The sequence below is a fragment of the Onychostoma macrolepis genome, chromosome 01 (assembly GCF_012432095.1).
Source record: "Onychostoma macrolepis isolate SWU-2019 chromosome 01, ASM1243209v1, whole genome shotgun sequence".
Classification (NCBI taxonomy): domain Eukaryota; kingdom Metazoa; phylum Chordata; class Actinopteri; order Cypriniformes; family Cyprinidae; genus Onychostoma; species Onychostoma macrolepis.
This window is the reverse complement of record NC_081155.1, coordinates 22,891,608-22,918,407: the sequence shown is the minus strand read 5'-3', so window position 1 is coordinate 22,918,407 and position 26,800 is coordinate 22,891,608. Positions and strand designations below refer to the sequence as shown.

The 26,800-nt window shown below is 37.3% G+C and overlaps 1 protein-coding gene and 1 long non-coding RNA gene across 8 annotated transcripts; one reads left to right on the top strand and one right to left on the bottom strand.

Moving 5' to 3' along the window:
* On the bottom strand, positions 1 to 26,604 carry smad1 (SMAD family member 1). 6 transcript variants are annotated; one of them, XM_058779515.1, is made up of 7 exons: positions 26,462 to 26,604; positions 11,753 to 12,339; positions 6,731 to 7,009; positions 5,508 to 5,624; positions 2,417 to 2,638; positions 1,980 to 2,236; positions 1 to 1,501 (listed from the first exon to the last, which is right to left on the bottom strand). In XM_058779515.1, exons 2-7 carry the CDS (start codon positions 12,150 to 12,152, stop codon positions 1,358 to 1,360), a joined length of 1,419 nt encoding a protein of 472 aa, XP_058635498.1. In that variant the 5' UTR covers positions 12,153 to 12,339; positions 26,462 to 26,604; the 3' UTR covers positions 1 to 1,357. The 6 variants fall into 6 exon arrangements, with proteins under 6 accessions (XP_058635498.1, XP_058635513.1, XP_058635506.1 ...); XM_058779530.1 differs by having other exon boundaries at positions 26,449 to 26,467; XM_058779523.1 differs by lacking the exon at positions 26,462 to 26,604 and adding an exon at positions 26,138 to 26,363.
* Positions 20,469 to 25,443, top strand: LOC131542662 (uncharacterized). 2 transcript variants are annotated; one of them, XR_009271760.1, is made up of 3 exons: positions 20,469 to 20,679; positions 22,115 to 22,231; positions 25,315 to 25,443. It is a non-coding gene; the product is annotated as an uncharacterized LOC131542662 (long non-coding RNA). The 2 variants fall into 2 exon arrangements; XR_009271759.1 differs by lacking the exon at positions 20,469 to 20,679 and adding an exon at positions 21,538 to 21,784.
* Positions 26,605 to 26,800: the final 196 nt, after the last annotated feature.

Below are 26,800 nucleotides of genomic sequence, written 5' to 3'. Positions count from 1 at the left end.
TTATTGAATCTTCCAGTAGAGACTTGATATTCATGGAATAAAACTGCTTTCTGATAGTACAAGTAAGCAAGAACAGCACAAAAACAAAAGGGACATAGACAAGAAGCCGCTTATGAAAGTGCAGATATGAAGGAATAACATTATATATTTTCTTCCAAAAAAAAAAAAAAAAAAAATACAAAAATGTTTACATTTTAACAGTGGATGGGATTTCACTATGAATTAAAAAAAAAAAAAAAAAACTGAAAGCAAGTTAATCAAAAATGAACTACTTTTTACAAAACAATCACTAGTGCCATTTAGAACTTAGTCAACAAAAAAGGTAATTATTTTACTCTAAAAATGCCGAAAACGCATAAGCATCATGTACATTTTTTCTCTTGCTTATTAAAAGGTGTTTTATGAAAACAGACTATTCATGGCATTTCAGGAAAAAAAAAAGAAGAAAAAAAAAAAAAGACAGAAAGGAGGACGTTCTTCCGTGCAGCACAGTGGTGCAGTGCACAATATACGGACAAAGTAAACAATGCCTGCCTCTGCTTTCATCGACTTACAATCCTGGGGATCAAACCACACTTGCAAAAAAACAGACTGCACAGCACTTTCCCTACTAATAAGTACATTTACACACCCATTTTATAAATCAGTCGAACACAACTGCAATAAAAGTAGCGCAACATACGCATGAGTTTGCTCATGCATCCCTACCCACTACTAACATGCCCTAACTCCCCATACGTTTATCCCATTCAAAAGTTTTCTGTGTTCAAATATATGTATTTTTCATTCTACAACAGACATTTTTGTCCATTTTTGCTACATTTTTTCTTCTTACCGGCTGTGAAAATGTTTGCATTAATAACCTCGTTATCCTTCTCACAGCTTCATGCCATTCAGTTCATTTAAAGCATTACATTTTCTTACTTTTTTGTCTATCAGACATGTTCACGCTACACTACTCTGTACAACACTGTACTAGTCTCTAAGCTATGATGCAGATCTTTTTTCGCCAATGGAATACTGATTTGTAAACTGCAAAAAAGAGAAAAAAAATGCAAAAGAAAAACAAACAAATTGGCTTAAAAACCCAACTTCTCTCACAAACAAGACCAAAGGAGGATACTTGCCACAAGTATGATGGCCTCATCATTTAACATGCTTGGTCACACAAAGTTGTCAAGTATCTTCCAGATTCTCACGGGCTGAGAACTGAGGACTCTTCAGCCAAAATTATGCCCCCAAACAAACTGCCTTCAAGTAGAATACAAACCCCACCCCTCCCTTCAACCAATCAGCTTTTGCATGGGACCCCGGACTGACAAGGTTACATCTGCAGTTGCCTTATGGTCAGCTCTGTCTAGGACACGGAGGAAATGGGGTTGTGAGGAGAGCCCATCTGGGTGAGGACTTTATCCAGCCACTGCAGGGGCCCGTGAAGATGAATCTCAATCCAGCACGGGGTGCTTGTCACATCCTGTCGATGATACTCTGCACCCCAACCCTGGAACACAAGCACAAAGATATCAGCTGTATTTCTCCTGAAACTGTGTGCTACAGACAAGGTTAACTCAAAAATGGGAATTTTCATTGAATTCTGATATTAATTCACCCACATAGGGTTCCAAACCTGTATGCACTTCTTTCAGCGTCAAATTTGTTTTTGTTTTTTCATACAATAAAAGTGCCGTCCAAAGCATATTTCTGAAGGATAATGTGACACTGAAAACTTTAGTAATGTCTGCTACATTGTCAGAAAAATTCAGCAATTTTAATAATATTTATTTTGATCAAATAAATGCAGCCTTGGTGAGCATAAGAGACTTATTTCAAAAACATAAAAATAAAAACTTTTATTTGGTGTTTGATAGAAGCATTCTTCAATATATCTTTTGGGTTTTACAGAAGAAAAGGCATACAGGTTTGGAAACATTTTTGGGTGAGTGATCACTTGAATTATTCATTTATATAGTCTAGCTTACCTTGACAAAACTCATGCGGATGGTGCACATCTTGGTGAGTTCATAGACGGCTTCAAAACCGTGATTGACGGACTGTGCCAAGAGCTCGGCAAACTCCTGGTTGTTGAAGATCTTTAGGCTGCAGCGACTGGGAATCTTGCATACGGTGGTGGGGTGGAAACCATGGTGATAGTTGCAGTTGCGGCTTTGAACGAAGATACTGCTGTCACTCAAACATTCAGCGTATACCTCTCCTCCCACATAGTACAAATGTACTCCTGCAAAATATATGAATAGATGATTGTGAATTTACATTATAAATATTTAGCTTATTAACAGTATTTCAGTATCATGTTACCATCATATCATATTTTGGTGCTATATAATAGTACAATTCAACACACAATAGGCAGATACTGTAGAATAGTTGTTTTATATAGTGATCATTTCAGTCAAACCTTTTCCGATGTGGCGTCGAGTGTTCTCAATGGTCGAGTTGCGATTGACATTCGACAGCAGACCAAGGCAGAAACGGTTCCGGTTGTTGGAGGGGTCGGTAAAGCCATCCACCAGTACGCTGGTTGAGGAGGCCTGGAAAGCCTCTCCCACACGATTATTCAGCTCATAGTACACAATGGAGCACCAGTGTTTGGGTTCCGCATATGCCACAGGCTGAACATCTGCACAGATGTTATGAACTCATTGAACACAAGCACACATACACATAGTATTAAAGCAAAGTAGAATGGTGTAAAAATTTAAATACTCTTAAAGGGATAGTTCACTTTTCCGTGTTGGTCTTTGACGTGCATTAACAAAACACTGGCTCCTGCGTTAGCAGCACTACACACATGTCTTTGTACTTTCATGAAAGCCAATCGAAGACTGACACGGAAGAGAAGGAATTGTGGAACAAAGTTGTTATTTTTGTTATCTTTATGCACCACAAGTATTCTCGTAGCTTCATAAAATAAAGGTTGAACCACTGATGTCACATGGACTATTTTAACGATGTCTTTACTACCTTTCTGGGCCTTGAATGTGTTAGTTGCGTTGCTGTCTATGCAGGGTCAGAAAGCTCTCAGATTTTATCAAAAATATCTTAATTTGTGTTCCGAAGATAAACGAAGGCCTGGCAGGTTTAGAATAACAAAGGTGAGTAATCAATGACAGAATTTTCATTTTTGTGTGAACTATCCCTTTAAGATCACCGTAATATTGTAAAATACTACATTATTTCAATTTTAATATATTTTAAAATGTAATTTATTCATGTGATGCAAAGCTGAATTTTCATCAGCCATTACTCCAGTCTTCAGTGTCACATGGTCTTTCAGAAATTATTCTAATCTGCTGATTTGATGCTCAAGAAACATTTATCAGTATCAATACTGAAAACAGTTGTGCTGCTTTTCCCCTTTCAAAAGAACAGCATTTATTTGAAACAGAAGTATCTTTAACATTCTAAATCCTTGCCATCACATTTAAACAATTTAATGCATCTTTGCTGAATAAAAGTATTAAAAAAACGTTCCCAAACCGTTTAACAGCAGTGTATTTTTAATATTTATATTTTATGACCTTTTAAAACAATTTGGCAATTTCACAGGTTAACAAAGCATATTATTTTTATTTGATTTTGACTGTACTGACACAACCCCCAAAACATTTTATTTAGCTATTTTTGAATATATGAATGCACCTTTAGTGCTGGATTGTGTCTTTGAATGTGATTAAGCAATATGATTAACAGATTTAGACTTGCATCTCATCTCTTAGAGCAGAGGGCATATCGATTTTACTAGGGTATTTATATGAGGTCACTGTTGCTAGGCTATTAATGGTAACACTTTAGTAACAGGCTGCAGTGATTGGTTATTACCCTGCACTATTCAAGGGCCGACAAAATACAACCAAATCAGCATAATACAAGTGGGATAGCTGTCCGTATCAAATCACACCCCAGTGCAAGCAAACGTGTGGGTTACATAAAACACCAGTCATTAATATGTCCTCTTTCTGACACCCACAGCTCATCTGTGCCAACTGTGCAAATCCCAAAGAGAGGGCAATGTGTTTATCTATGGCATATTTCTACCCAGCTTCCTCTGGTCTGTGACACTGGGCCACAGGTGTGTTGTGTCTACTCTTTTCCCATTAGTCCATCACAATAGAAATGAGCGCTCCACAGGATGCAGCTTGAGTGTGCATCCCAAAATTTTGACGGTACCAAAATTTCCACAAATATTTCAACAGCTCGCCTTTTCTCTGCGCACCCCCTCACCTACTGTGCGTCACTACATACAAATTATATTAAATGGATCGGAATCATTGATTCTGAAGTGCAGGGCTGTTTTCATGGCATCAACACAAATTTGTTTGTTTTAAACATTGAGTTAAAACAATTTTTTCCAAACACAGGATGCATAAGAAATAGTAATGGGAAAGTAAAACCTGTAATTAACTCTTATTAAAGGTGTTTACAGCATTCAGGGCAGTAATGTATGCAGTGTTCATTCAAGCTTTTGCTATCATTGACTAACTGTAAATAATGAGCCATAACCAATACTAAGTCACATCCCAACAGTGCTGCAATAACTAACGGATAATACAAATAATTAACAACAAATTTCATTATCTAGTCTGGTCTCTGCGCTGTGCACTTTAACATCCATCAGTCATGGACAAAATGCAGTCTATAGGCAAAACACAAAAAAAAAAAAAAAAAAAATAGCAGAGGGTGCATGACTCTAGTTGTCCGAAACACGAGAATGCTTTATATTATATATTCTTTAAGCAAACTTATGTACTCGCATCGTTTGCTGGCTTCAACTGACAGGTGTCTTTGCTGTTTAATGCGTTTCAGGCATCCCAGCACATACAACACAGCACATTACATTTTATGGTTATACTGTCCTGACAGCAAGCAAGTCGCGGTTGAACTTTATAGACTTCACCGAGTGGAAGCACACACACGGGTTCCAAACAGACAGAACACAGAGAACTGAAGCACAATAATTCTGATTAAATATTGTTGCTGGATGGTCAAATTAGTCAATTAATGGTATTTCTACAAAAGCAGTAACTGTAAAGTTATCATAACGGATTTAGTTGGATACAAATGTAAAAACTCTTACATTTACATGTCAAAACTGTGCACAATTTTATATTTACATTTGAAATATTTTTTGCACATGTATGGCACAGCCTGCATATGTAAGTCCACTTCATTTATTTTCTTAGCCTTCAATCTGAACAACATTATTTTCTGATATTGTATAACTGTAACTTAATGCATGTGATTTTATTATACTTTGCTGCAAGATTAACCAAATTTAAAGAACAAAAAGTCAGACGGTCAGCAAATGTGTGTGTGTGAGTATGTTTGTGTTTGGACTTCCTGCACCTGCAGTGTGGGCAGGCAGCTGCTGATAGCTATAAGCAGCCCATGTCATGCTGTAAGGCACGGGCAACATCTTTGCCGGAGTGGCTGAAGCTTAGTGTGGAGTCTCATTTTGGTGTGGTTTTTATAATTTAAATGGAGTGTACCTGGTTGGTTGTTGAGCTCCAATGGCAGGTTCTGGCCTAGCAGGTTAGTGTCCATCGGTTGGGGACAGTCCTGTGTCATTGGCTCCTCTGGGGGTATATAAGCTGGTGGGGGGGTTTCTTTTGAAGCATCAACCAAAAAAAAAAAAAAACAGACAAAAGATGTTGATAAATAAAAAAATAAATATACCTAAAATTGTTTTTTTTATATTCCCAGGTTTGAAAATCTGTGGTAAACTATATCAGTGTAGATTTCTACAGAAGCACAGAAAGTCTTATTTTTTAAATCCATGTTGGGAAAAATCAATATTGTGTTCCCACTATTGTATCCCAAAAGAGGAAAAAAGGGAGAGATTGATTTTAGCAGTCAGAAGTGAGAAAGATCTGCAGTCACTCCCTTAGAAGCAGTAGAAACACCATGGCAGCAGTGTTGTTGACTACTTTTGTCTTTTTAAATTCCATCTTAACAATAACAAAGTATAGTAGTATAAATACACATGAACTTAAAAAAAAATATATACATACTTGTTATACTTTTACTGTTGTACTCAATTTACAATGCTAGAGTCTGTATAAAGGTTCCATAATATGTACCTTCTACCATATGTAGTCTTCTACCATAAAAGTGAATTTTAAAAGGTGCAATTACAAGGTAACCCAAACAAAATGCGACTGCTCAATAAATAAATCAGGCATCTGATATTATTTGCAGTACCCTAAAGTATAATTTCAGTACCGTGTTATACATGAATATAATCACATAAGTACAACTGTTCCAAAGTACAAGAGAATTATTACATATACTTTACACAAAGTGTAATTGAAATGTACTTTCCTGTGAATCAAACACATGAACGTAAATAAATGCTGGTCTTTTGAACTTTCTATTGAATAATCCTGAAAGAAATGCATCATTGTTTCCACAAATAATATTGCAATATTGATAAAAATAAATGTTTCTTGAGCAGCAGATCAGCATATTAGAATGATTTCTGAAGGATCATGTGACACTGAAGACTGGAGTAATGGCTGCTGATAGTTCAGCTTTGCACCACCTCTTTTTGATCGCGTCACATCATTGTTCAGTACAATTTATTTGGTATTTTTGCTTATTTGCTTTTTTTTTTTGCTATTTTTCAACCGAATAATTTTGGTTGTCGGACATTCGGTGCATCCCTAATTGTTAATGTAAAGACACTGAAAAGAATGGCATAAGCGCAGTTCACCTGGCATCTGAAAAGGGCTGCCTGGGTCCGAGCTGGATGGAGAATGGGGTAAGGTGGCTGTACTGCCTGTGCCGCTGTTGGGCGAGCTGGGGTAGCTGTTGGTCGGGGAGTTCGGGGTGAAGGGAAGGGTGTTCACTGGCTGCTGTTGAAAGGAGTCGGGGAAGGTGGCGTTCTGAGGCATAGGAGGTTCCGTCTGGTGGAGTGGGTTACGGAAGCGTGGCAGCATAGAGAGTTTTGCATTGAACTCGCTGTTTCGTGGCACCAGCACAGGTGGCAGTACTGAAGAGAGAGAGGAGAAATATGCCAATCATAAGCAATCAGAATGAAGTAGGTGACAGGAGAATCCATCAAACTTTGACAAACGAATGAGATATGAATTCATGTCTGGCCATATGCACCCTGTGACCACCAAATCGGAGCATATCTGACAAGCTACAGTACACCATAATCACTGAGAATAAGAAAATCCTACAAGACGTATACTAACAAAAAAATACATAATCTATCAATCTATCTATCTATCTATATATCTCTATATACACTTTTTTCCTGAGTAAACAATGAGCGCCGCTATTACAAATTCTAACTTCCAATTGAATGCTCTTCTATTCCGGTCTCCATAGGAACCCATTCAAATAGTGTCCATCTGTTTTTAATGTAGCTAACGTCAGCAGCTTCGTGTCATCTACACACTCATTATACTTTGAGTGAGGTACTGACAAATGACGGTCATTACAACACTGTAAAGTGATGGTGCTATAGAGCCATGTGCATTTTTAAAATATTTTAATAAGTTTAACATTGGATTATCAGCTCGGAATATAAAATAATTTGACTAGAAACACTGGAGACCGGAAATGCAAAGCATCCTTCCAGTTAAGAGTCAGGCGTGACTTCCTCGTTCAGGAAAAACGTCTATATAATTGATGTAGATGCACAACTACTAATGAAATCCTGAAATTTCTTGCCAAAACAAACCTGATAACTCCTAACAATAATCATTATTGTAGAATCGCCATAGTGATTTGGAGAATACTGGCAAAATAAAAAAAATTAAAAATAAAATAGCACCCTGAGAACCAAAGATATATCAATGAAACAAAATAACATTTTACCCTCTAAAAAACCTCTATGACTTTAAAAAAAAAAAGATATTTTGAAGAATATTTCAACTCTTTGTGTCCATACAATGAAAGAACCATCATTGCATTGTCAGAAAACGCTTACATTTTTCTAAATTTCTTCTATGATTCACAGAAGAAAAGAAAATGCATAAAGATTTGGAACAACATGAGGGTGAGTAAATGATTACAGAATATTCATGTTTTGGGTATACCATCCCTTTAATAATTTATGATTATCTGTAGTATTGTTTTGTCGTCCACTATTTTCAGTATTTTTGTAAAATATACAAATTCCCCATCTCATCCAAGAGTCATGTTCACAGTTGTCACACACGCCTGTACGCTCTAAGAATAGTAGAGCAATAAAATGTGGTAACTGGTGTCTCCGCCTGTGTTGCCCACATACCTTTTTATTTATACAAGTTAATCGTTTTAGACTGTCAAGACATTTGCAGTGAGATTGAGAAAATGCGTTTCAGTCATATAGCAATGAGTATTGTTAAACAATAGATGTGGAGAGCGTACAACCGTTCTGGAGGGGGGTGGGGGTGACAGGTGTCCAGACATCCACAGGCCTGCACTACACAAGCGTGTGCAAGGCGGGCAACCAGTCTTTCCTGCTATTGTCTGTGTGGGTGACAGGAGTTCCTGTAAAACTCTTCCTCTATACAGCCACATGTTTCAGCCTCCACACACACACACACAAGTGTACACAGACCCTGGCCTGAACAAAGCCCTCATTCTGCCCCCGCCTGGAATTTCCTGCTCCTGCTCTCATAATGTGCACACACACATACTGTGGACAGCTGTTTCTGTGTTGTCAGCTGACCCTCATCTTCTGCTTAGCCAACAAAAAGGGGGCTGTGTGTTTGAAGTCCATTCTTTCACCATAAGCAGAGGTAAAGAAAATGTTCTTGTTTCCCATTAAGACACACACAAACACAGAGAAGGTTTTTAGACTCCACAGTTTTCTCTCAAGCGGTATCAGGATCAAACAAACGAGAAAAGCACCTGGCAGAGGTAAGAGAGAGATATGGAAGGGGAAGAACAGAAAAAGAAAGAGACCATCTGCAGGAACCATGGGAAGGGAAAACTCAGGAACATGCATGGGAAAAAAAAAAAAAAAAAGGTACATATGGGCCATATAATCCATATGGGATTCACTGACAGAGGAAGAGAAATTAATATATAAAAACTGCACACCATTTTCATACAAGCTGATATCATATTACTTCTTTTAAACAAAACATTCAAAATGGACAGAACCTCCTTGCTTTAAAAACAAAACGTCCAGTTTAGTGCTAACATCTTTTAGCCAATGAACATCCATGACTTTTCCAGCTGTCTATGACTTCTGAAAATTATTTTTACAAACATTTCATAGATTTAAAAATCACAAGGAGCACATTATAGTGGATGAAATATATGACTTTAACATTTAATAATTTCAATTACATTTACAGACCATGAAATTTAAAAAATCTTTGATATTTCCAGGTTTTCTATGACAGTGGGAACCCTGTGTATAGATTGTGAATGAATGTGTGTTTTTGAAGAAATCTATAAAGGGAAAAATCATTCTTGTTTCTTTCCATGCATCATAATTTCTGTTCACAGGAGTCTTGCCCTTTTATGGCTCGTTTCCACTGAGCGGTACAGTTGGGTACAGTACAGTACAGTACGGTACGCAATTATTTCCGTTTCCACTGTCAGAAGTTGTGAATGGTACCAAAATAGCGAACCGTACCACTTTATTGGTACCCTTCCATTGGGGTACCTAGCACAGCAAAGGGTACCAAAAGGGTGGAGCTAAACTCACCGCAGAACGCTGATTGGTTGACTAGAATAGTCACTTTTGCGTGACACAAAGGGATAAAGCTTCTCCACTCGTTCCGCTCTGATGTAAATAAGCCCAACACTCATAGACAGCAACAATATATAAGTGTATTTTCTAATTTCATATTTTCACACAGACAATAGCCGTTTCTCAATATGCGTTCTTGCCTGTCCTTGTGGACTTGTGAAGTGTCATTACCAAAAAACCCGCGTAATTTTCGAAATATTACCGTTATGTGTCATGAAATGTAGTTAAGTTTTTCAGGCGAGTATGTAATTGTTTAAAACTCAAATCTGCGGTTTATTTATAAAGATAGAGCCTTTTTGAAAATTTACCATGACGATTTCGGAGCTCCAGGCGATCAGCGGGCGCTCAGTGCTCATGTATCCGCCCAGAGCAGCCTTAGCTCGGCTAGTCCTTCCGACATTTGCCGCTGGCTCTGATGTACGGTGGCCGAGAGAGCTCAACGCGCTGCAACTTCAGAAAACACATGCAAATAGAAAAAGCACCAGCAAATCAAGAAAACATCTTCTTCAGTTTGACAGCAGGTGGTGCAAATGCTCACAACACAACCAAATAAAGAATTTTATTTGCAGCGCGTTTCTTTGTTTGGTTGTGTTGTGAGAATTTGCAGCGCGCGTGTTGTCAAATTGATGAAGTTGTTTTCTTAATTTGCAGGCGTTTTTTTCTATTTGCGGTGCGTTTCTTTATTTGTTTGTGTTGTGAGCATTTGCAGCGCGCATATTGTCAAATTGATGAAGTTGTTTTCTTAATTTGCAGGTGTTTTTTCTATTTGCAGCGCGTTGAGCTCTCTCGGCCACCCTACTGATGTCTCTGTAGTGATTAAACACGAGATACAATTTGTTTTGGGTAGGCTATTTTTAACAGGCATTCGTGGTCTCACGAATCTATGATTTGTTCCTGGTCATAAGGCTTTGGCTGAGCACAAAGTTATGTTTAACTTTATATATTTAATTTGAACTTTACCGTAGTACAGCGCTGACTTTGTAGCATATGTTTGACTGAATTGTTTGCTTTTGTCTTTATACAAGCTTCTTATGCTTTGTACTTATAATGGCTATTATTGTTCATTAAAATTGACTTTTAACAAAGAGGCAGAGTTGTGCTTATTGTCACGCTTTATCGTCGATCGCTACTTTCTGGAATACACCACGCCTACCAAGTAAGGGCACTATTGGCAGTGGAAACGCAAGCGTGATCAGGGTTACCCGTACTGAACTGAACTGTACTGAACCACTCAGTGGAAACGATCCATTAAAGCCCATGACTGCTTATGAGCACAAGCCAACATCATTTGAGTGATGATTGTGAAGCAGCAATTAATCAGTTTGACCTACTGAACCAATACAGTCCTTCTTAGAACCAGTCTGCATTTTCACAAAATGGAAGAGATTAATAGAAATTATAGATCTGCTTTTGTCATGTGGGAAAACGGCTTATGATGCTTAAACACTCTTTCTAGAGTCTCAAAGCAGATTTTGTGGAAATACAAATGGTAATAAAAATAACGAAGTTCACACCAAGAACAATAACTATAAATATACTACCCACACTAACAGACGATAATACTCCCTTTATTATGAGAACGCCAAGTCCAGTGGATGCTGATAGGCTGTAAATGTATTTGTCGTTCATCAGCTCGGTAAAAAAAGCTCTGAAAATTATTCCAAAGGCACTGTTGCTATGTGTTGTTAAAGTTATAGTTCTGGTGTGGACTTCCCTATTCTCATAGAATTTGAATGATTATTAAACTTTATAGGTAATATAGTTATCTTTGGTGTGAATGGGCCTTAAGGCTTGTGTCAGTAGACGGTCTTTAAAATATTAATAATGGGAATGATTCAGTGACTAAATCATCCATCTATTGTCATAATGATGTAGCCTAAAGAAAGGGTCACTGAATGAATCCAAATGAACAGATTCAAAAGATTCACATCACTGGGATTAATCAATGAATCCCAACCACTAGTACAATGAATCAATCTGCTTCTATAATGAAGTGCTCATGAACAACCGGCTCAAATATATTTAGTCACTGACCTGGACTGTCCACCCTCTTGTAGTGGTAGGGATTGATGCACACATCTTTTTGCTTAGATCCAAAAGGGAACTCGCAGCACTCCAGGGCCTTCAGCTCATGGTGTGACTGCAGGTCGGGCCAACGCCATACGCGGCAGTAGATGACGTGAGGCAACCCTTTCCGGTGTGACACCTGGAGCCTTCCGTCCAGCGAGCGGGGGATAGTGACACAGTTGCTTGGCTGACCGGGGCAGCTGAGTGCCCTCTCCAGCTCCTCCATAGCACCCTTCTTCTTCTTCAGCTTCTTGACCAGAGCATCCACCGCCTTCTCTGCCCACTTCTCTTCTTCGTCGCCTTGCTTCCAGCCCAGCAGTCGCTTGACCGCCGGGCTGGTGAAGGAGAAGAGCGAGGTGACGTTCATAGTGGCGCCACGTGCGCCCCAGCCAAAGCTGTCACAGTTACTCTGTAGGATTCAGCCACACAGGAACAAAGAACTTCTGCTCTGCCTCCTCCAAGAGAATCAAAATACTCAACCACGGCGACACACGGACAGGGGTAATTACTGAAAGCTGCGCTGTTCCAGAGCTAGGTCAGACTGTCAAGTGCACCTGTAAAGAGACAGACAACTCAGTCAGACATTTATACTTTGGGATCCGTTTGAGATTCCAGCACTGCCACTAAAGGCTGGAATACACTTCATGACTTTTGCCTAGATTTTTGGCCTGATTTGGAGTCTGCACAAGTCACTGGTGGTCATTGAAAGTCAGATATAGACTGGAAATCATATAACGGGCACAGACTGTTTTTTTTGTGTCTTCAGACTAGTACTGTCTCGATACCAAATTTTCAGTAGTCGGTACCAGTAAAATTCCACTGTTCTCTGTACAAATTAGGGTACCATAGCAAAAACTTTTGTAACTATTTTATTTTAGTGTATGTATGCATGCATGCATATATGTATGTGTGTGTGTATATATATGTGTGTATATATATATATATATATATATATATATATATATATATATGTATATATGTGTGTGTGTGTGTGTGTGTGTGTGTGTGTGTGTGTGTGTGTGTGTGTGTGTGTGTGTGTGTGTGTGTGTGTGTGTGTGTGTGTGTATATATATATATATATATATATATATATACACACACACACATAAAAAATTAATATCATGAAAAAGTAATTTTTGTAACATTTCAAAAGTGAAACTTTCATATTCTAGATTCATTACATGTTAAGTAAAACATTTCAAAAGTTTTTTTTTGTTTTGTTTTAATTTTGATGATTAGAGCTTACAGATCATGAAAGTAAAAAATCCAGCATCTCAAAATATTAGAATATTTACATTTGAGTTTCATTAAATGACCATCCCTACAGTATACATTCCAGATATCTCTTGTTCTTTGAAACCACAATAATGGTGGAGACTTAACTATTTGAAAATAAAGAGATTAAATAAAATTTGTTAACTATTAATGCTATGCAAAGCCATGTAAAGTTAAGAGATTCAACTTTTGTTTCAGGAATTTGTGAGGGTTTTAATTCCATTCCACTGCGTCCCTGATGTCACAACTTATTGGCTGTCTGCTTGTCATTCATAGCACGCCCCTATAGCTTACGCTACACCAAACATTTGTTCTATCATTACGAGATGAAGATTTACTGTCAGTCAATTAATACCATTACAGTTTTATCGCACAGGCCTATCTATACTGCACAATAAATCTCTTATTTACATTGTGTATATACATGCTTATAGCAAAACGATTTACAAGTGCGCAGCACTCGCACTGAACAAACTGTGATGTATCGAACAGACACTGACTAAGAAGCTTCTGATTGGCCAATGCATTCATGCGCTCAACAAACTTGTCTGTGATTGGCTATAATACTTAGTGCTGCAAAAACACAATGTAAATAGAAACCCTAGACGCTCAGAGTGCTCCAACAAACACGAGAGCATTTGAAAGCAGCCGTCTGAAAACAGTACTGCATCAACCCGGTACTTGGTACTAGCAGTACTGCAGAATGGCTGGTATCGTTGAGATTTTAAAATTTAAGTATTGACTTGGTACCAATACTTTTGACAACAGTACATCAGACTACGGCTGTGACCGAAAGCTGAAAAATTCTGCCTTCACAGCAGAGGTAGGAAGGCAACAAAGCACATCCAAACCCTATGATTGCGTCATATCCCATCTAGTGAGATACCTTCATCCAGTCAATTTAGAAGGAAATCAGAAAATTGCAGATGGTAGTGATTTTGTTGGTAAATGTTTTTAAATAACTTTTAAACTTTTGATTTCATTTCTAGCAATAAATTTGTATTTTAGTATATAAAATAAATATTTTATATTCTATATTAAATATTGGCTCAGTTATCACTTAAGTTCTTTATACTTTGCTGTAGACAGTGTTGCCAAGTCTGTGGTTTTCCCGCGGAATTGGGCTACCTTATCACTGTTTCTGCGGGTTGTTTTTCATGTCCGAGGGTTGAAGCGACCCCAATAACGTGATATTTAGCCCCCAAAATGCGAATTTTACTATGGGAACCCCACCAAAAAAAACCATGTATTTTACCCCCCGGAATGCGATTTTTACTGGGGGACCCCCCTGAAATGCGATTGGGCTAGTTTTGGGCTAGTTCTGAGTAGCAATTTGGCGGGTTTTGTTGTGAAAACCTGGCAACCCTGGCTGTAGATGATTTTACCGTTACACTGCATTAGAAGCCTTTCTAAAATCAGTTTAGTGAGGTATCCCTGTGCACAAAGGCTTTAATGCCGCCAATCCAGAGCAAATGACGGTCTTCTACCCTGAGATCACTGTGATGACGGCATCGTTACGGCTTCTCCGAATGGCTGCCTTCAGAGTCACAGCGCAAAGATTCCAATTACATCTGCTCTACGGTAAGTTCTCAAAATGGCTTTCAGGATATGGGAAGTGGGATGTGTTCATACGGCACGCTAAATGATACTGGTGTGACACACTACTGAGTGATGCTGTATAGCACTGAACAAATGTCCTGACTCATATCAGTTTCCTCATTCGTGAAGATGCTGCAGCTTATAACAGGATGCCATTCAGGAGACCGCTGTAGGCTTTGAAACATATTATGGGTTCTAGTTAACCAATCACTCGGTCAAAAGTGTAAAATGGGAGCCTTTCCAAATCCTGAGAATAGAGCGGAAACGCATTTGGGATAAAGATAAAAGTGTCCATTCAGAGAGATCCCAAAGCAGCCATACACCAACCAGCATTCAGGGAAGGGAAATAAGAGCGCACAATGCAAGAGTTCACACTTCTTTTGAAGTTACCAGATGGTTCTGCATAGCATCCTCATTGGAATAAAGCGAGAAGCCTGAAATACATTTCTCGGGGTGGGACGCTTTCACATCGAGTATGATAACTGTACCACTTCTAAGCTGTAAAACATTATTCTTGCTCTTTTTTCCTCCTCTTTCCACACATATGAAAAGTCTAAGGTTATTTTGGGTTGCCAAGGACTTTCCAGTCTAACAGAGTCTGAGAGGCAAGAAAGTTTTTTTTCTACCGATTCTGTTCTGGCCTATCAACACTAGATAAGTAAGGTGACATCAGATAGCAGCTATTTGAACTATGCTGAGCGCTAAGAATAATGTTGTCCTCGGTGAGTGTGACTGCCCTCAGCTACTGTTTCACTTTAGAAAGCTTGTCTGATGTAGGTTACAAATACAATCAGGGCAAAGTATCACAACACAAATGCTTCAATAGTTTAAATTTGACAACATTTTAATTCAACACATTTTTTACAAACTTACTGCAAAAATCTAACCAAAATCACAAAATGTCATTGGCTTATAAACTAGCACGGATTCTGCACATCACAGTTGGAGTCATTCAATGAAAATAGTTGCTATTTATTAACTACAGAGAGAGTAGTAGCTGTTATCGTGGACCACAGCAAAAGGGAGGCTAAAAAGTTGCTGCTATATTTAGCATCATCTCGCAGCCAAATACTAATTTAAAAGCCTGGGACCTTATGCTGTTGTCAGGGAGGAGATGAGCAGGAAGGGCATCACCAATAACCTGCAAGATGGAAAATATATATATATTTTTTGGTTGGTCTTTGGGTTCCCTTTGATTAACACAAGGGATCTAATTTTTGTACTCTTTCATAGAACAGGAAGCAGGAATTCATGACAAGTTCTTTCTTCTTAAGAAAAGCTAAAGATAACAGATGGGTTAAACATAAATATGTGGGGAATTTTCCATCGGTTCTTGCCGAATAAGGACCAGCTGAGCTTGCAAAGGCCTCATGCCATGGAAGATCTGTCAGTGAGTGAATCAATGTGCATGGATTCTTCTATTGCTTAATGCTTCTTCAGATTAACAGTGATACAGTAATACAGATCTTTCAGCTCATCTCATCAAATTTTCAGTTTAGGCGTAATGTTTATATACAAAATAATTCATTAATAATACTAATCCTTCATAATGCATTCTGCTCTATTTTGACCTGGAAGAGAATGGATGAATGAATAAAAAATAAAAGTTACACTTTATTTTAAGGTGTCTTTGTTACAGTGTAGTTATACATTTAGGTACCGAGTAATATTTATTAACTTCATGTACTTACTATATGGTTAGGGTTGAGATTAGGGTTACTTGCATGCAATTATGCATAATTTAATGTTATTATAATAGTAAGTACATGTAACGTGTAACAAGGACACCTTAAAATAAAGTTCTCTCTCAGACACTTTTGTAAAAACACACTTTGAGACTGAATTAAGAATATAGGCTACATGCCTATTGAACCATTGCAGCATGCAGGTTTGTGCAAGGAAAATAAACATTTTGTTTGAAAATACTGCAGAGTAATATTTTGTTATTTTGATGTTGTCTTGTTAGAATTTGAATATGGACTGTTTGAACTGATGCTAATAATTCTCATAAACGTCATATACTGACAATTAAAAAAAATAATATATATATATATATATATATATATATATATATTTTTTTTTTTTTTCCCTTTCATTTTGCTTTTCTGTAGTTCATCTAAAATGTGAAATTCCAAATAATCTCAATTTTATCATAAAAAAAAGGTAAGTGTAGTAATAACATGGTAATACCACTCTTAAATTCTGAAAAATATTACAAAATCATTCAGTTTAAAACCAGTAATAACATTAACATTGTGAAAGAAAAATGACAAACCTTGAATGAAAATTAAGTTAAATTTAGTCACTAATACCAAAGTGACGACATAATACTACAAGGAACATATGACACACTAAACTCTCTCTAATAACTAAGACTAAGGAGTATAGTAACTCTTCAACACCTTTGTGTGACTGTTACAAGTATCTCCCTGACACATCAAGAGCCTCTTTATCTTTACGTATCACAGGCAGCCAGGGGCTTCTCATTGTGAAAAGGCTGTAGGGCCACTTCAAACTCAAATACACATGCAGCTGTTCCCTTAGGGAAGCTGTCATACATGTTGAAAGCGCCCTTCCTGAACCCAAACACCACATGGATCTGGTATTCCCACAGCAGGTGCTGTTTGAACATCCGTAGATGCTGTTCTCACACCAGGCCCTTGGGTTTGGTAAGATCTTTTGGTCTGTCTGGTTAGAACTAAGCTTTGATGACCACCGACAGGTCTCAGAGTTGCTGTCCAGCTGCCTTGTTTAATTCAATTCCACGTCATTTAGAGAGGAACTCCACAGTCCAAACATCTACGCAAAGGCATACAAAGGCTGTCGGAGTGATGGGAATTGATACATAGAGGATTCATAAAATCTGACCACTGGTTTGACCACACACTTACATAAAAGGTCAATATACCATTGTATTGACTCAGACAATGTAAGTTTGGGCTGTCTGGAGCCCAGTCAAAACAACCAATACTTGGTCAAGTTCACTGTTTGGGCCAACTGCCTAGTGCACAGACAAGGGATGCAAAAATTGGGTGGAGACGAAATGAGCGTAAGATGAGCGTGAAGGGGTCTTGTCAGTGAACTGTGAGCACTCGCTGCTTGAAAAAAATTGCGCAAATGGAAAAAAAACGGCAGTTTCGGTTCCACATTTGCAATGCAGGGCAGCCATTAAAATGCAATCATTGCGCGTTCAGCTAGTGCTCTCCAGCACTGAGTGCATGTAAATATTAGCATTAGCTTGAGGGTTGGTGCAGCGGGCAGAGCTAATGTGGCTCCCATCACACAACTTTGACAGCCTTGACCCCCCGCATCATCTCCATGTATCATTTTGCGCTGGTTCAGTGCCGTTAATCAATTTAGGAGGCAGTAATGATGCTCTCTCGGCCTTCCCAGGGGACTCTGCATTATAAAGAACTTACATTATTTATCAAGGGCTGGATCTGGGGCCCTCCATTAAGCGCCAGTTCTACTGCGATGTTCTCTAATAAAAAATAAAAAACAACAAGGGTTGGGGGGTTGGATAAATGGAGAAGGAGGGATAAAATGAAAGTGAGAGTGAGAGAGAGAGACAGACAGACACTAAGAACAAGAGCAAGTGTGCTTCGAACTCCCTGTGATGCTACTTTTAAATCAAACTGGCCAAAGGTTCATGCACAACAGCTAATGCTCTGTAAACTGATGGCTAATTGTTTGTTCTCAGCATGTTGTGAGTCACTGTGGAGCTTCGCTGATACTATAAGCCAACAAACCACTAGGATTACAAAAGAAGGTTGATCTGTTACACTTCTTGAAAACTAATCATTGGAAAGGCATTTCATATTTTTGAGTCCACACACAGACCTGAGCATGCCATGGACGCATTCACTTCACATTAGCAATCAGAAAGCAGGAACACTATGTTGGTCTGTGAATAAAATACCGGTCAGACGTCTTGTAGCTATTATGATGGTTCGTTATTTTTAGTTTGTTTACGCATTTATTTATTTATTTATTTATTAGATATCTGTCTCTTTCTCACAATATTAACACCACCAACAATAACAAATGATGAAAACAACTTTTTAGGTCTGTGAACAATATGCCAGATATCTTATGATATACAGTTGTGATCATTTTTAACTATACTGGACAGAAGGATGATGATTATTATTATTAATAGTATTATTTAACAACAATAATAGCAATTAAAATAATAATGAACAGCATTTAAAATATGTATAAGCAAAATTTTATAAATTTTTCACTTTTTATTTATTAAAACAATGAATGAACATAAATCATAAATATCTATTATATTAATAATAAAGTTAAAATGTTTCCAAAAATTTAATTAAGCAAACGATTAACTGTGACCCCATGCACACACAAAATCTATCTGGAAACGTACAGTAAATACATAAAATTGTATGCATTTTATTTAGACATTTTTTTAGGTCACTGTTCAAACCTCAGTCTTGTAAGCTCTGATTTTCAAAATTGGGTACCACAGGGGGTCTGCCCATTACTGTTTGATCCCAAAGTTTTGTAACAAATATTTAAACATGCATTTATCAGAATCACAATATTCAATGAAAGCTAACGTCAAAACACTAAAGTTTAGCCACATGTTTTATTGTACATGTACTAATGTACTGTAAATGTATTAGTATAATGTCTCTATACATTCAATAATGATTATTTCAATGGCTTTCTAATGTACTGTACACATGTAGTTACAGGCCAGCCTTAAAATGCAAAACTCAGTTTTATACAATGTACGAGAAAGTCACTCACTGCTCATCTCAGTCCATCAAGGTACAGTAAGTTAAATGCTGATATAAGACAATCACACACACACACACTCCTTTTCTCTATCTGTCCCAAAACACACACACACAATGTGTGAGAATAAAACAATCCAAGCAAATCATGGACAAGGACAAATTCTTGTCCTTTGAGTAATCTGATATGTCATCTTCAATGATGTCAGGAAATCTGGCTCAGGTCTCACAGGCTCTGCATGCATCATGTACGGGGGCAAATATTCACTGTAAGTGACCTGTATGATTTATTGCCATTTTTGAACAACCAAAAAAAACAAAAAACAAATACCCTACAACTGCACAATAAACCGAAGTGGGTGCTAAAACACGAAATTAAATAAAATGGAATGAATAAAGGAATGACTAAACAGATTTTAACAAATTTGTGTGGATTTAATAATAATCAAGGTCAACAGTTGCATATAAGCATATAAACAAATACAACACAAAAATGAAATATTTTGATTATATTATTGCAACTGACTGCAAAAATCAACAGCACAAACATCATGTGACAGTCAAACAAAACTGTACTTTATGCACTACAAACAGCATGACTTCATGAGAACAACAAGCTGATGTGCACACACACACACACGCACGCACGCACGCGCGAACCCTTAGCAAATACGGAGTGATTTGCTCCGAGTTGTTATGAAGTTGGATGCTTCATTCCTGCTCTCAATGCGCGATAAACACTCCCCAAGAAGTTTTAAATTACACGTTCCTCTAAAAACCATATACAAAAGTGCTGTTTGTAATTTCACAGTTTGTTGACGCGTTTAAAAGAAAACTAAAGTTTACTGTACCTTGTGCGCCACCTCGACGCGATCCTTCACAGCACTCATAACACAGCCAGACTTGCTGCTCTCTCGCCTGGCGTCAGTGTGTCGCGGACCGCCGCACCCTCCGCACTGAACCCGTATCACGCCGCGGGATATAGTGAGGGGCGGTGCGCAAGTCCTAACAAGTCCTACTTTTTTACACATTCGACGTTTTCAAAGTACTGTGGAATGAATTATGTAACATTGTAACAATGTAGCCTACTCTTTCTAGGGCCCGAGGAGGCCAGGCAGGCTGTGGCCCATCATGGCACTGTCCTGGGCAGGACCGTGGGGGAAACATGTGGTGCAATGAGCGTATCAAACGATGCTGTGTTAATTCAGCTCAACATACAACAACTTCGCATGCGATTTATCACTGTACAGTACATTACAGGTAGTGAGTGACAAGTGGTAAAGAAACCTCCATTACTAAAAATCATCATTGATGTCATTTGGATTTGCACGTTTTAAAAACAAAGTTTATGACAAATTATCAGAAAAATATCCACCCAGTATTTTAAGGTATCATGTTGATTGATTGATTGATTGACACGCCACAAGTGCCTTAATTGCTAATGTAAAATAAAATACATGTACAAATATTTTTCTTGAAAGGGATTTAGATTATATTTTAAAACTATGAAACGAGCATTTAATTGATTTTATTTTTTAAATTGCATTTAGCCTACTTTATAAAGAAAAGTTAAGGAAGAAAGAAATATAGATATAAATAGTTATAAATAAATAGGTTTCCTAAAATGCTACGAAGCAACATGAATGAAATCTTCAGTTAGGCTACTAAAGTGTTAATCCACAATTTTTTTCTAATCTCGCAAAAAAAAAAAAAAAAAAAAAAAAAGTGCAGAAAATGTCAACATAAGATCTTTTTGCAAGTTGTCTGTAACAAAGTGAAGAAAAACAAAACGAGAAAAATTACAATCCACATCACAGATAATCAATATTTATATTTTCTACAAACGAAATGCATAGCTATGATCAATGACAATCTTCATGATACCCTTCAGTGTTAGGTTGCTAATGTCAAGAATCATCTCAAGTGTGCATCTATTAATGTAAAACAATTTATTCTTCATTAATATCCCAGTTTATTATGTTTCTCGCGGAACTATATTATCCTGTGGCGGCGCTGGCGGAGGGAGACCTTCGAGAGTAGCAGTGCTGCTCGCGCAGATTACGTCACGCGGTTGGCGACAGAATGTCTGAGTGAGGCGCGAGTAAGCTGCACGTGAATGTGAAATCTGGGAAAACACTGCGAGCTGAGAGTGCGCTTCAAGAAGTGTGCAGAATTATAAAACACGTCTAATATGTCAGAAATGCATCGTGTATTAACAATATATTTCCGTTTTGTTTGTTTGTTTTTAAATATTGTAATTGATCATCATCATTATTATAGCCTGTTTTTTTATTATTATTATTATTTGTACCTTGCAACGGTCATACTAATAAGCTGCAGCTTACTTATTTTCACTTTTTTTACGGTAACTGCATTTGATTCATTTTCATATCACCAAATTTGTCTTCTATGTAAATAGGTAGTTTGGATGTACTAAGGCTAACTCAAAATAACATTCCTAAATAAAGCTTTCCGTTGTGTATTTATGCAATTATTTTATAGAAATGGACTAGACAGTCACTAATGTATTTTCAAACACTGATGAATGTCTAAAATGTTTATGCTTACTGACATACAGCTAGGTTTAAAAAGATAAAGTCGCCTCCTAATGAGCAAGCAAACTACAATGCTCATCTTGTCTCCCACTGGGCTGCTGTCAGGTGCACTTTCAATTTGAGTCCTTTTGTCTTAACAGTATCAGCCACTGCTGAAGAGGGAGAAGAGGTCGGAGGAGGGCCTCTCACCTCTGTCACTGAGCCTTCATTCACCCTCATCACAATGGAGCCGGACGGTTGTGCCATGGGAATGTGAGGTAGTGCTGAAAAACTACAGTATTGCGCAAAATGAAGAAATACTCCAAATCAGTGGTATTTTCATTTCTTTTTGGGGAGCCAAGCTTTGCGCTTGTTTACATATGCGACTCATTTGTGCTTTGGTGCCATCAGCGGTCTTTGGCACAGCACTGGTGTTTTCAGTAATGCTAAGCATGATGGCAGAGAATCAGGCAGCTCACATTTCAAACAGGCGCCTCCATTGACACCATGCTTCTGCTCTTCTAGAAATAATGTCTGGAGTGGTAATATTTAAATACTGTCTCCAAGGGCTTTTTATTTATCCTGCGAACCATCACGGACTATAAGTTCACCTGCATAAGTACAGTATGAAAAAATGTGGAACAGTATTAAAGGAATATTCAGCGTTCAGTGCTCGATGGACAGTATTTGTGGCATGTTAATTACAAAAAAAGACTCAAATTTGACTTAGAAGCAAAAATCAAGGTTAGTGTAAAGCACAAGTGAATGGGGCCAAAAATAAACACTTAAAAAAAATAAACTCTTAGAAGTGAATGTTAAAAAACGAGTCGAGTTAAATTAAATAAAAAAAAAAAATTCTCTTATAATTAAAATAATAATCTTTTATTTCAACTATTTGCCAGGTGGCAAGATCTCATTTTAATTTGATGTACAAAAAAATAAAAAATAAAACTGAAATAAAAAAAAAAAATATATATATAAACTATGTAGACATACACTAATGAGAAAAAAATAATAATAAGAGAATTACCACAATTTATCAATTTAAATGAAAATTGTGTTATACTGATGAAACAATGAGTATTTTCAGTTTAATGGGCCCCATTTACTTAAGTACATTTTTAAGCGCCACACTGTAACCCAGATTTTGCTTTTGTTTTTTTATTTAACAAAAGTAAGGCCAAATCATAATTTATTTTTGTGCTTAACATCTATTGAACCCACAATATTTCTTAGGGTTGTTTTTCCTTGAATGCCTTAAATATACCATAAAAAAACCTTATCTCTGAGGTTTTGTTTTTCTAGAGAAACTTCTATAAAACACGTTCTGGAGGTATGTGGGTTAAGAGATGAGAGGGAGCACAGTGGCCTTGACAGCTGAAGTGCCTCCTATTTTCTTCTGTGAAAGGGTAACAACTTTGGTGACTGGCATTTGTTCAAATGGGCAATATGTTATTTGTAAATGGGCGGCATGTAAAATGAAGCTCCCCACCCTGGCCTGGCTAGAGTTAACCCCTCTCCCCACCATCAGCAATCCCCATGGTTGCTAGGAGGGTGGTCTGCCATACCTCAGGGTGGAGGGAGGAATAAGAGGACAATTGTGGGGCTTTGCATAAGGCTCAAGAGGCTGGAACAGCTGCCATGGTCACTTGGTGGAGGGCTTGCATACTGAAGACCACGCTAGTGTAAAAGCATTTGCCAAGGTCGTCCTTGTCATTTGTGATAAAAAGCCCACTGGGTTTGGTTGTGTGAACACATTGTTGGTATATTGTTCAAATATTCAGTTGTAATCCAAGGAAATTGATGAACTCCTATTCAAATTTATTTAACAATGCATTATATAACAATTACACTTTAGCCTTACACTGTTTAAAAAAAAAAAAAAAAAAAAAAAATTTTGCTTTTTTTTTTTTAATAGAAAAACAGTAAAAAGGCTTTGGTAAATACCTGTTAATTGGTGAACTGTGAACATTTTAAATGGTTGAAATTTGCATTATACTGTATGTAATTTTACTTAAAATGCCATCACATTTAGGGTTTTGGCAAGTAAAAACTATGAATTACCAAATAATTTATAATTCCCAGAGGGGAATCATACCATTATATGACCATTTGCCAATTACATGCATCAATTCCAGTTATCAAAGGAAATATCAATCATTATCAATGATGTCTTGCTTCCAGAAGGTAAAATATACTCAATTATGTTAAAAAAAACAAAAAAAACCTGTACCTGGCAAAGCCTTTTGATGCATTTCAACATTACAATGGAATGTATTTTTGACATTAAAATTTATTTTTTTGAGGTTGTAAAGTAAAAAGCAGATATTTATAGTTTAATATTTGTATATTAACATTAAATAACTTCAATTATAAACTTGTAAAATAAACAACTATTTGCCATCCTAAAATACTTGTCAATACTTTATATGGTAACCACAGCTACTTTAAAAAAAAAACAAATTTAAACAGTGTAATTTAAAGGCATCTTGAGACACATATGGTGTCTGCTATGATGGTTCATATATTGTTTATGTAGTAGTTCAAGAAGATCTGTATCAGTTAATTAACATGCAAAATTACATGCATAACTTTCTCTTTGGTAGCTCTGGTGAGTATTCAAATGTCTCCTTTAACTCACACGCGGACGCGGACACACACACACACACGCACACACACACACAAACTTAACTCAGCAGTTGACATTTACAGTCCTCATTCTGATTTTTAATGATCGTTAATTTCTCAAACAGTTAACCGACTTTTCTTGGGACCACAAGACCCCAGACAGAACAAATAACTCTACACATGAGCAATGTCTTAATATTTTAGAATAATAAAAAGGCAAAATATTAACTCACGCAAGTAATACCTCTAAACACATTAAAAAAAAGCTACAACACCTAAAGGAATGGTTCACCCAAAAATGAAAATTTGCTGAAAATGTACTCACCCTCAAGACATCCAAGATGAGTTTGTTTCTTCACGGAAATATATTTGGATTAATGTAGCCTTACATCACTTGCTCACCAATGGATGCTCTGCGGTGAACGGGTGCCGTCAGAACGAGAGTTCGAATAGCTGATAAAAACTTCACAATAATCCACAACTAATTCATACGACATCAATTAACATCTTGTGAAGAGAAAAGTTGCTTGTTTTTAAGAAACAAATCCATCAAGATGTTTTTAACTTCTAACCTGGCTAAAATACAAGTCCTATATTCATAATATTGCTTCCTCTGATTGAGAAAAAAAGTTGGAATATGTCCCACAGATCAAACAAGCGAAAACAGCTCAAAACAGTTGGTGTTTTTATTGGTGAACTACTCCTTTAACACTCGTTTGTGTTCATTTGACAGGTGTTGGTGATGCTATTGTTTGCATGTTCAGCAAATATAACTCCTGCATTACATCATGCAACTTTGAAGATGGAATGATATTTTTATTCCCATATCACAGATGTTCCTTCAGTTCAACATTGTAAGGTCATTTCTCATGAGACGAGAGCTGTGGTGCCGCGTCCATCTGGAGATATTGTAAGCGATAGTCCTCTGACATCATCCTTTCCTGTGGCGTATTCTAAACGGAGTTCTGTGTGGTGAAAATAGCTTCATCTGTAAACAAAGCTTCCATGTCTGATTTGCTTTTCTTAGAAAGGAATAACAGTATATGCGCTGTAATGCCAAAGAAAACATAGGAGGGATGACTACAACAGCTAGCAAGAGAATAACTCAGCATTTACACAATGAAGCTTGTTACAACAAAAGTCAGAGCCACCCTAAACTCATTTCCATCTGCAAAGCATTTTAAACACATAGGACTTAGAGTATATACACAATGCAAATATGTGAGTTGTCAGCTTGAGTAAAAAAAAATATAAGCTTCATTCCACTAGACCGTTCAAAATAGGTTTTGTAATATACTAAATATAGAAAACGATCTACAGAGTACAAACAAATAAGGCCTTTAGAATCTTAGCTGCAGGGTTTTCCTTAAATTCACCAGTTGTGAGTGTACGCTGTGCAATGATGTCATCCCCATCGCTTCATTGATCGTAGCTGCCATGGCTACCACAGTGCTGTAACTGTAGCAGTGGTAGGTCAAAGGTTACAAAGATAGCCCTGCAATTGAATTTATGGGAGGGCTTGTAGGTATCAGGTTTTCTCATTCACCCCCACACACCTTTGTTGATTCTGAAGCTGCCTTTCCTCTCCAATCCTCCTTATTCCCTCTCTCCATCATCCAATCAGTGGCAATTAACCACAAGACCCAGTCAGCTACCTTTTACAATAATAACCTCTGCCCAATGGAGATTGCTGTTTGTAAACCTCTATGCAGGAATGTTTTTGACCACACAATACTGATACACTAAATAAAATAAACATTCCGATATCACTAACATATTTTAAAGGAATAGTTCATCCAAAAATGAAAAGTTGCTAAAAATGAGTTTGTTTCTTTATGTTAACAGATTTGGAGAAATTTAGCATTACATCATTTGCTCACCAATGGATCCTCTGCAGTGAATGGGTGCCGTCAGAACGAGAGTGCAAACAGCTGATAAAAACATCACAATTATCCAAAAGTAATCCACATGATTCTAATTAATCAGTGACATGAAAAGCTGCGTGTTTGTAAGAAACAAATCCATCATTAAGACACATTAAAGATACATAGGCCTTTTTCATGTCTACCCTGTGTGTATCTTTTCCTGGGCTTTCACAACCTTGCTCTATTATAAAATGTCAGTCAAAACTAGTCTTGGTGATACCTACATATTTTTAAGGTATCACTTTATTAATGACTTTTATTAACATTCAATGCATTGGATTTATAGCATAAGTT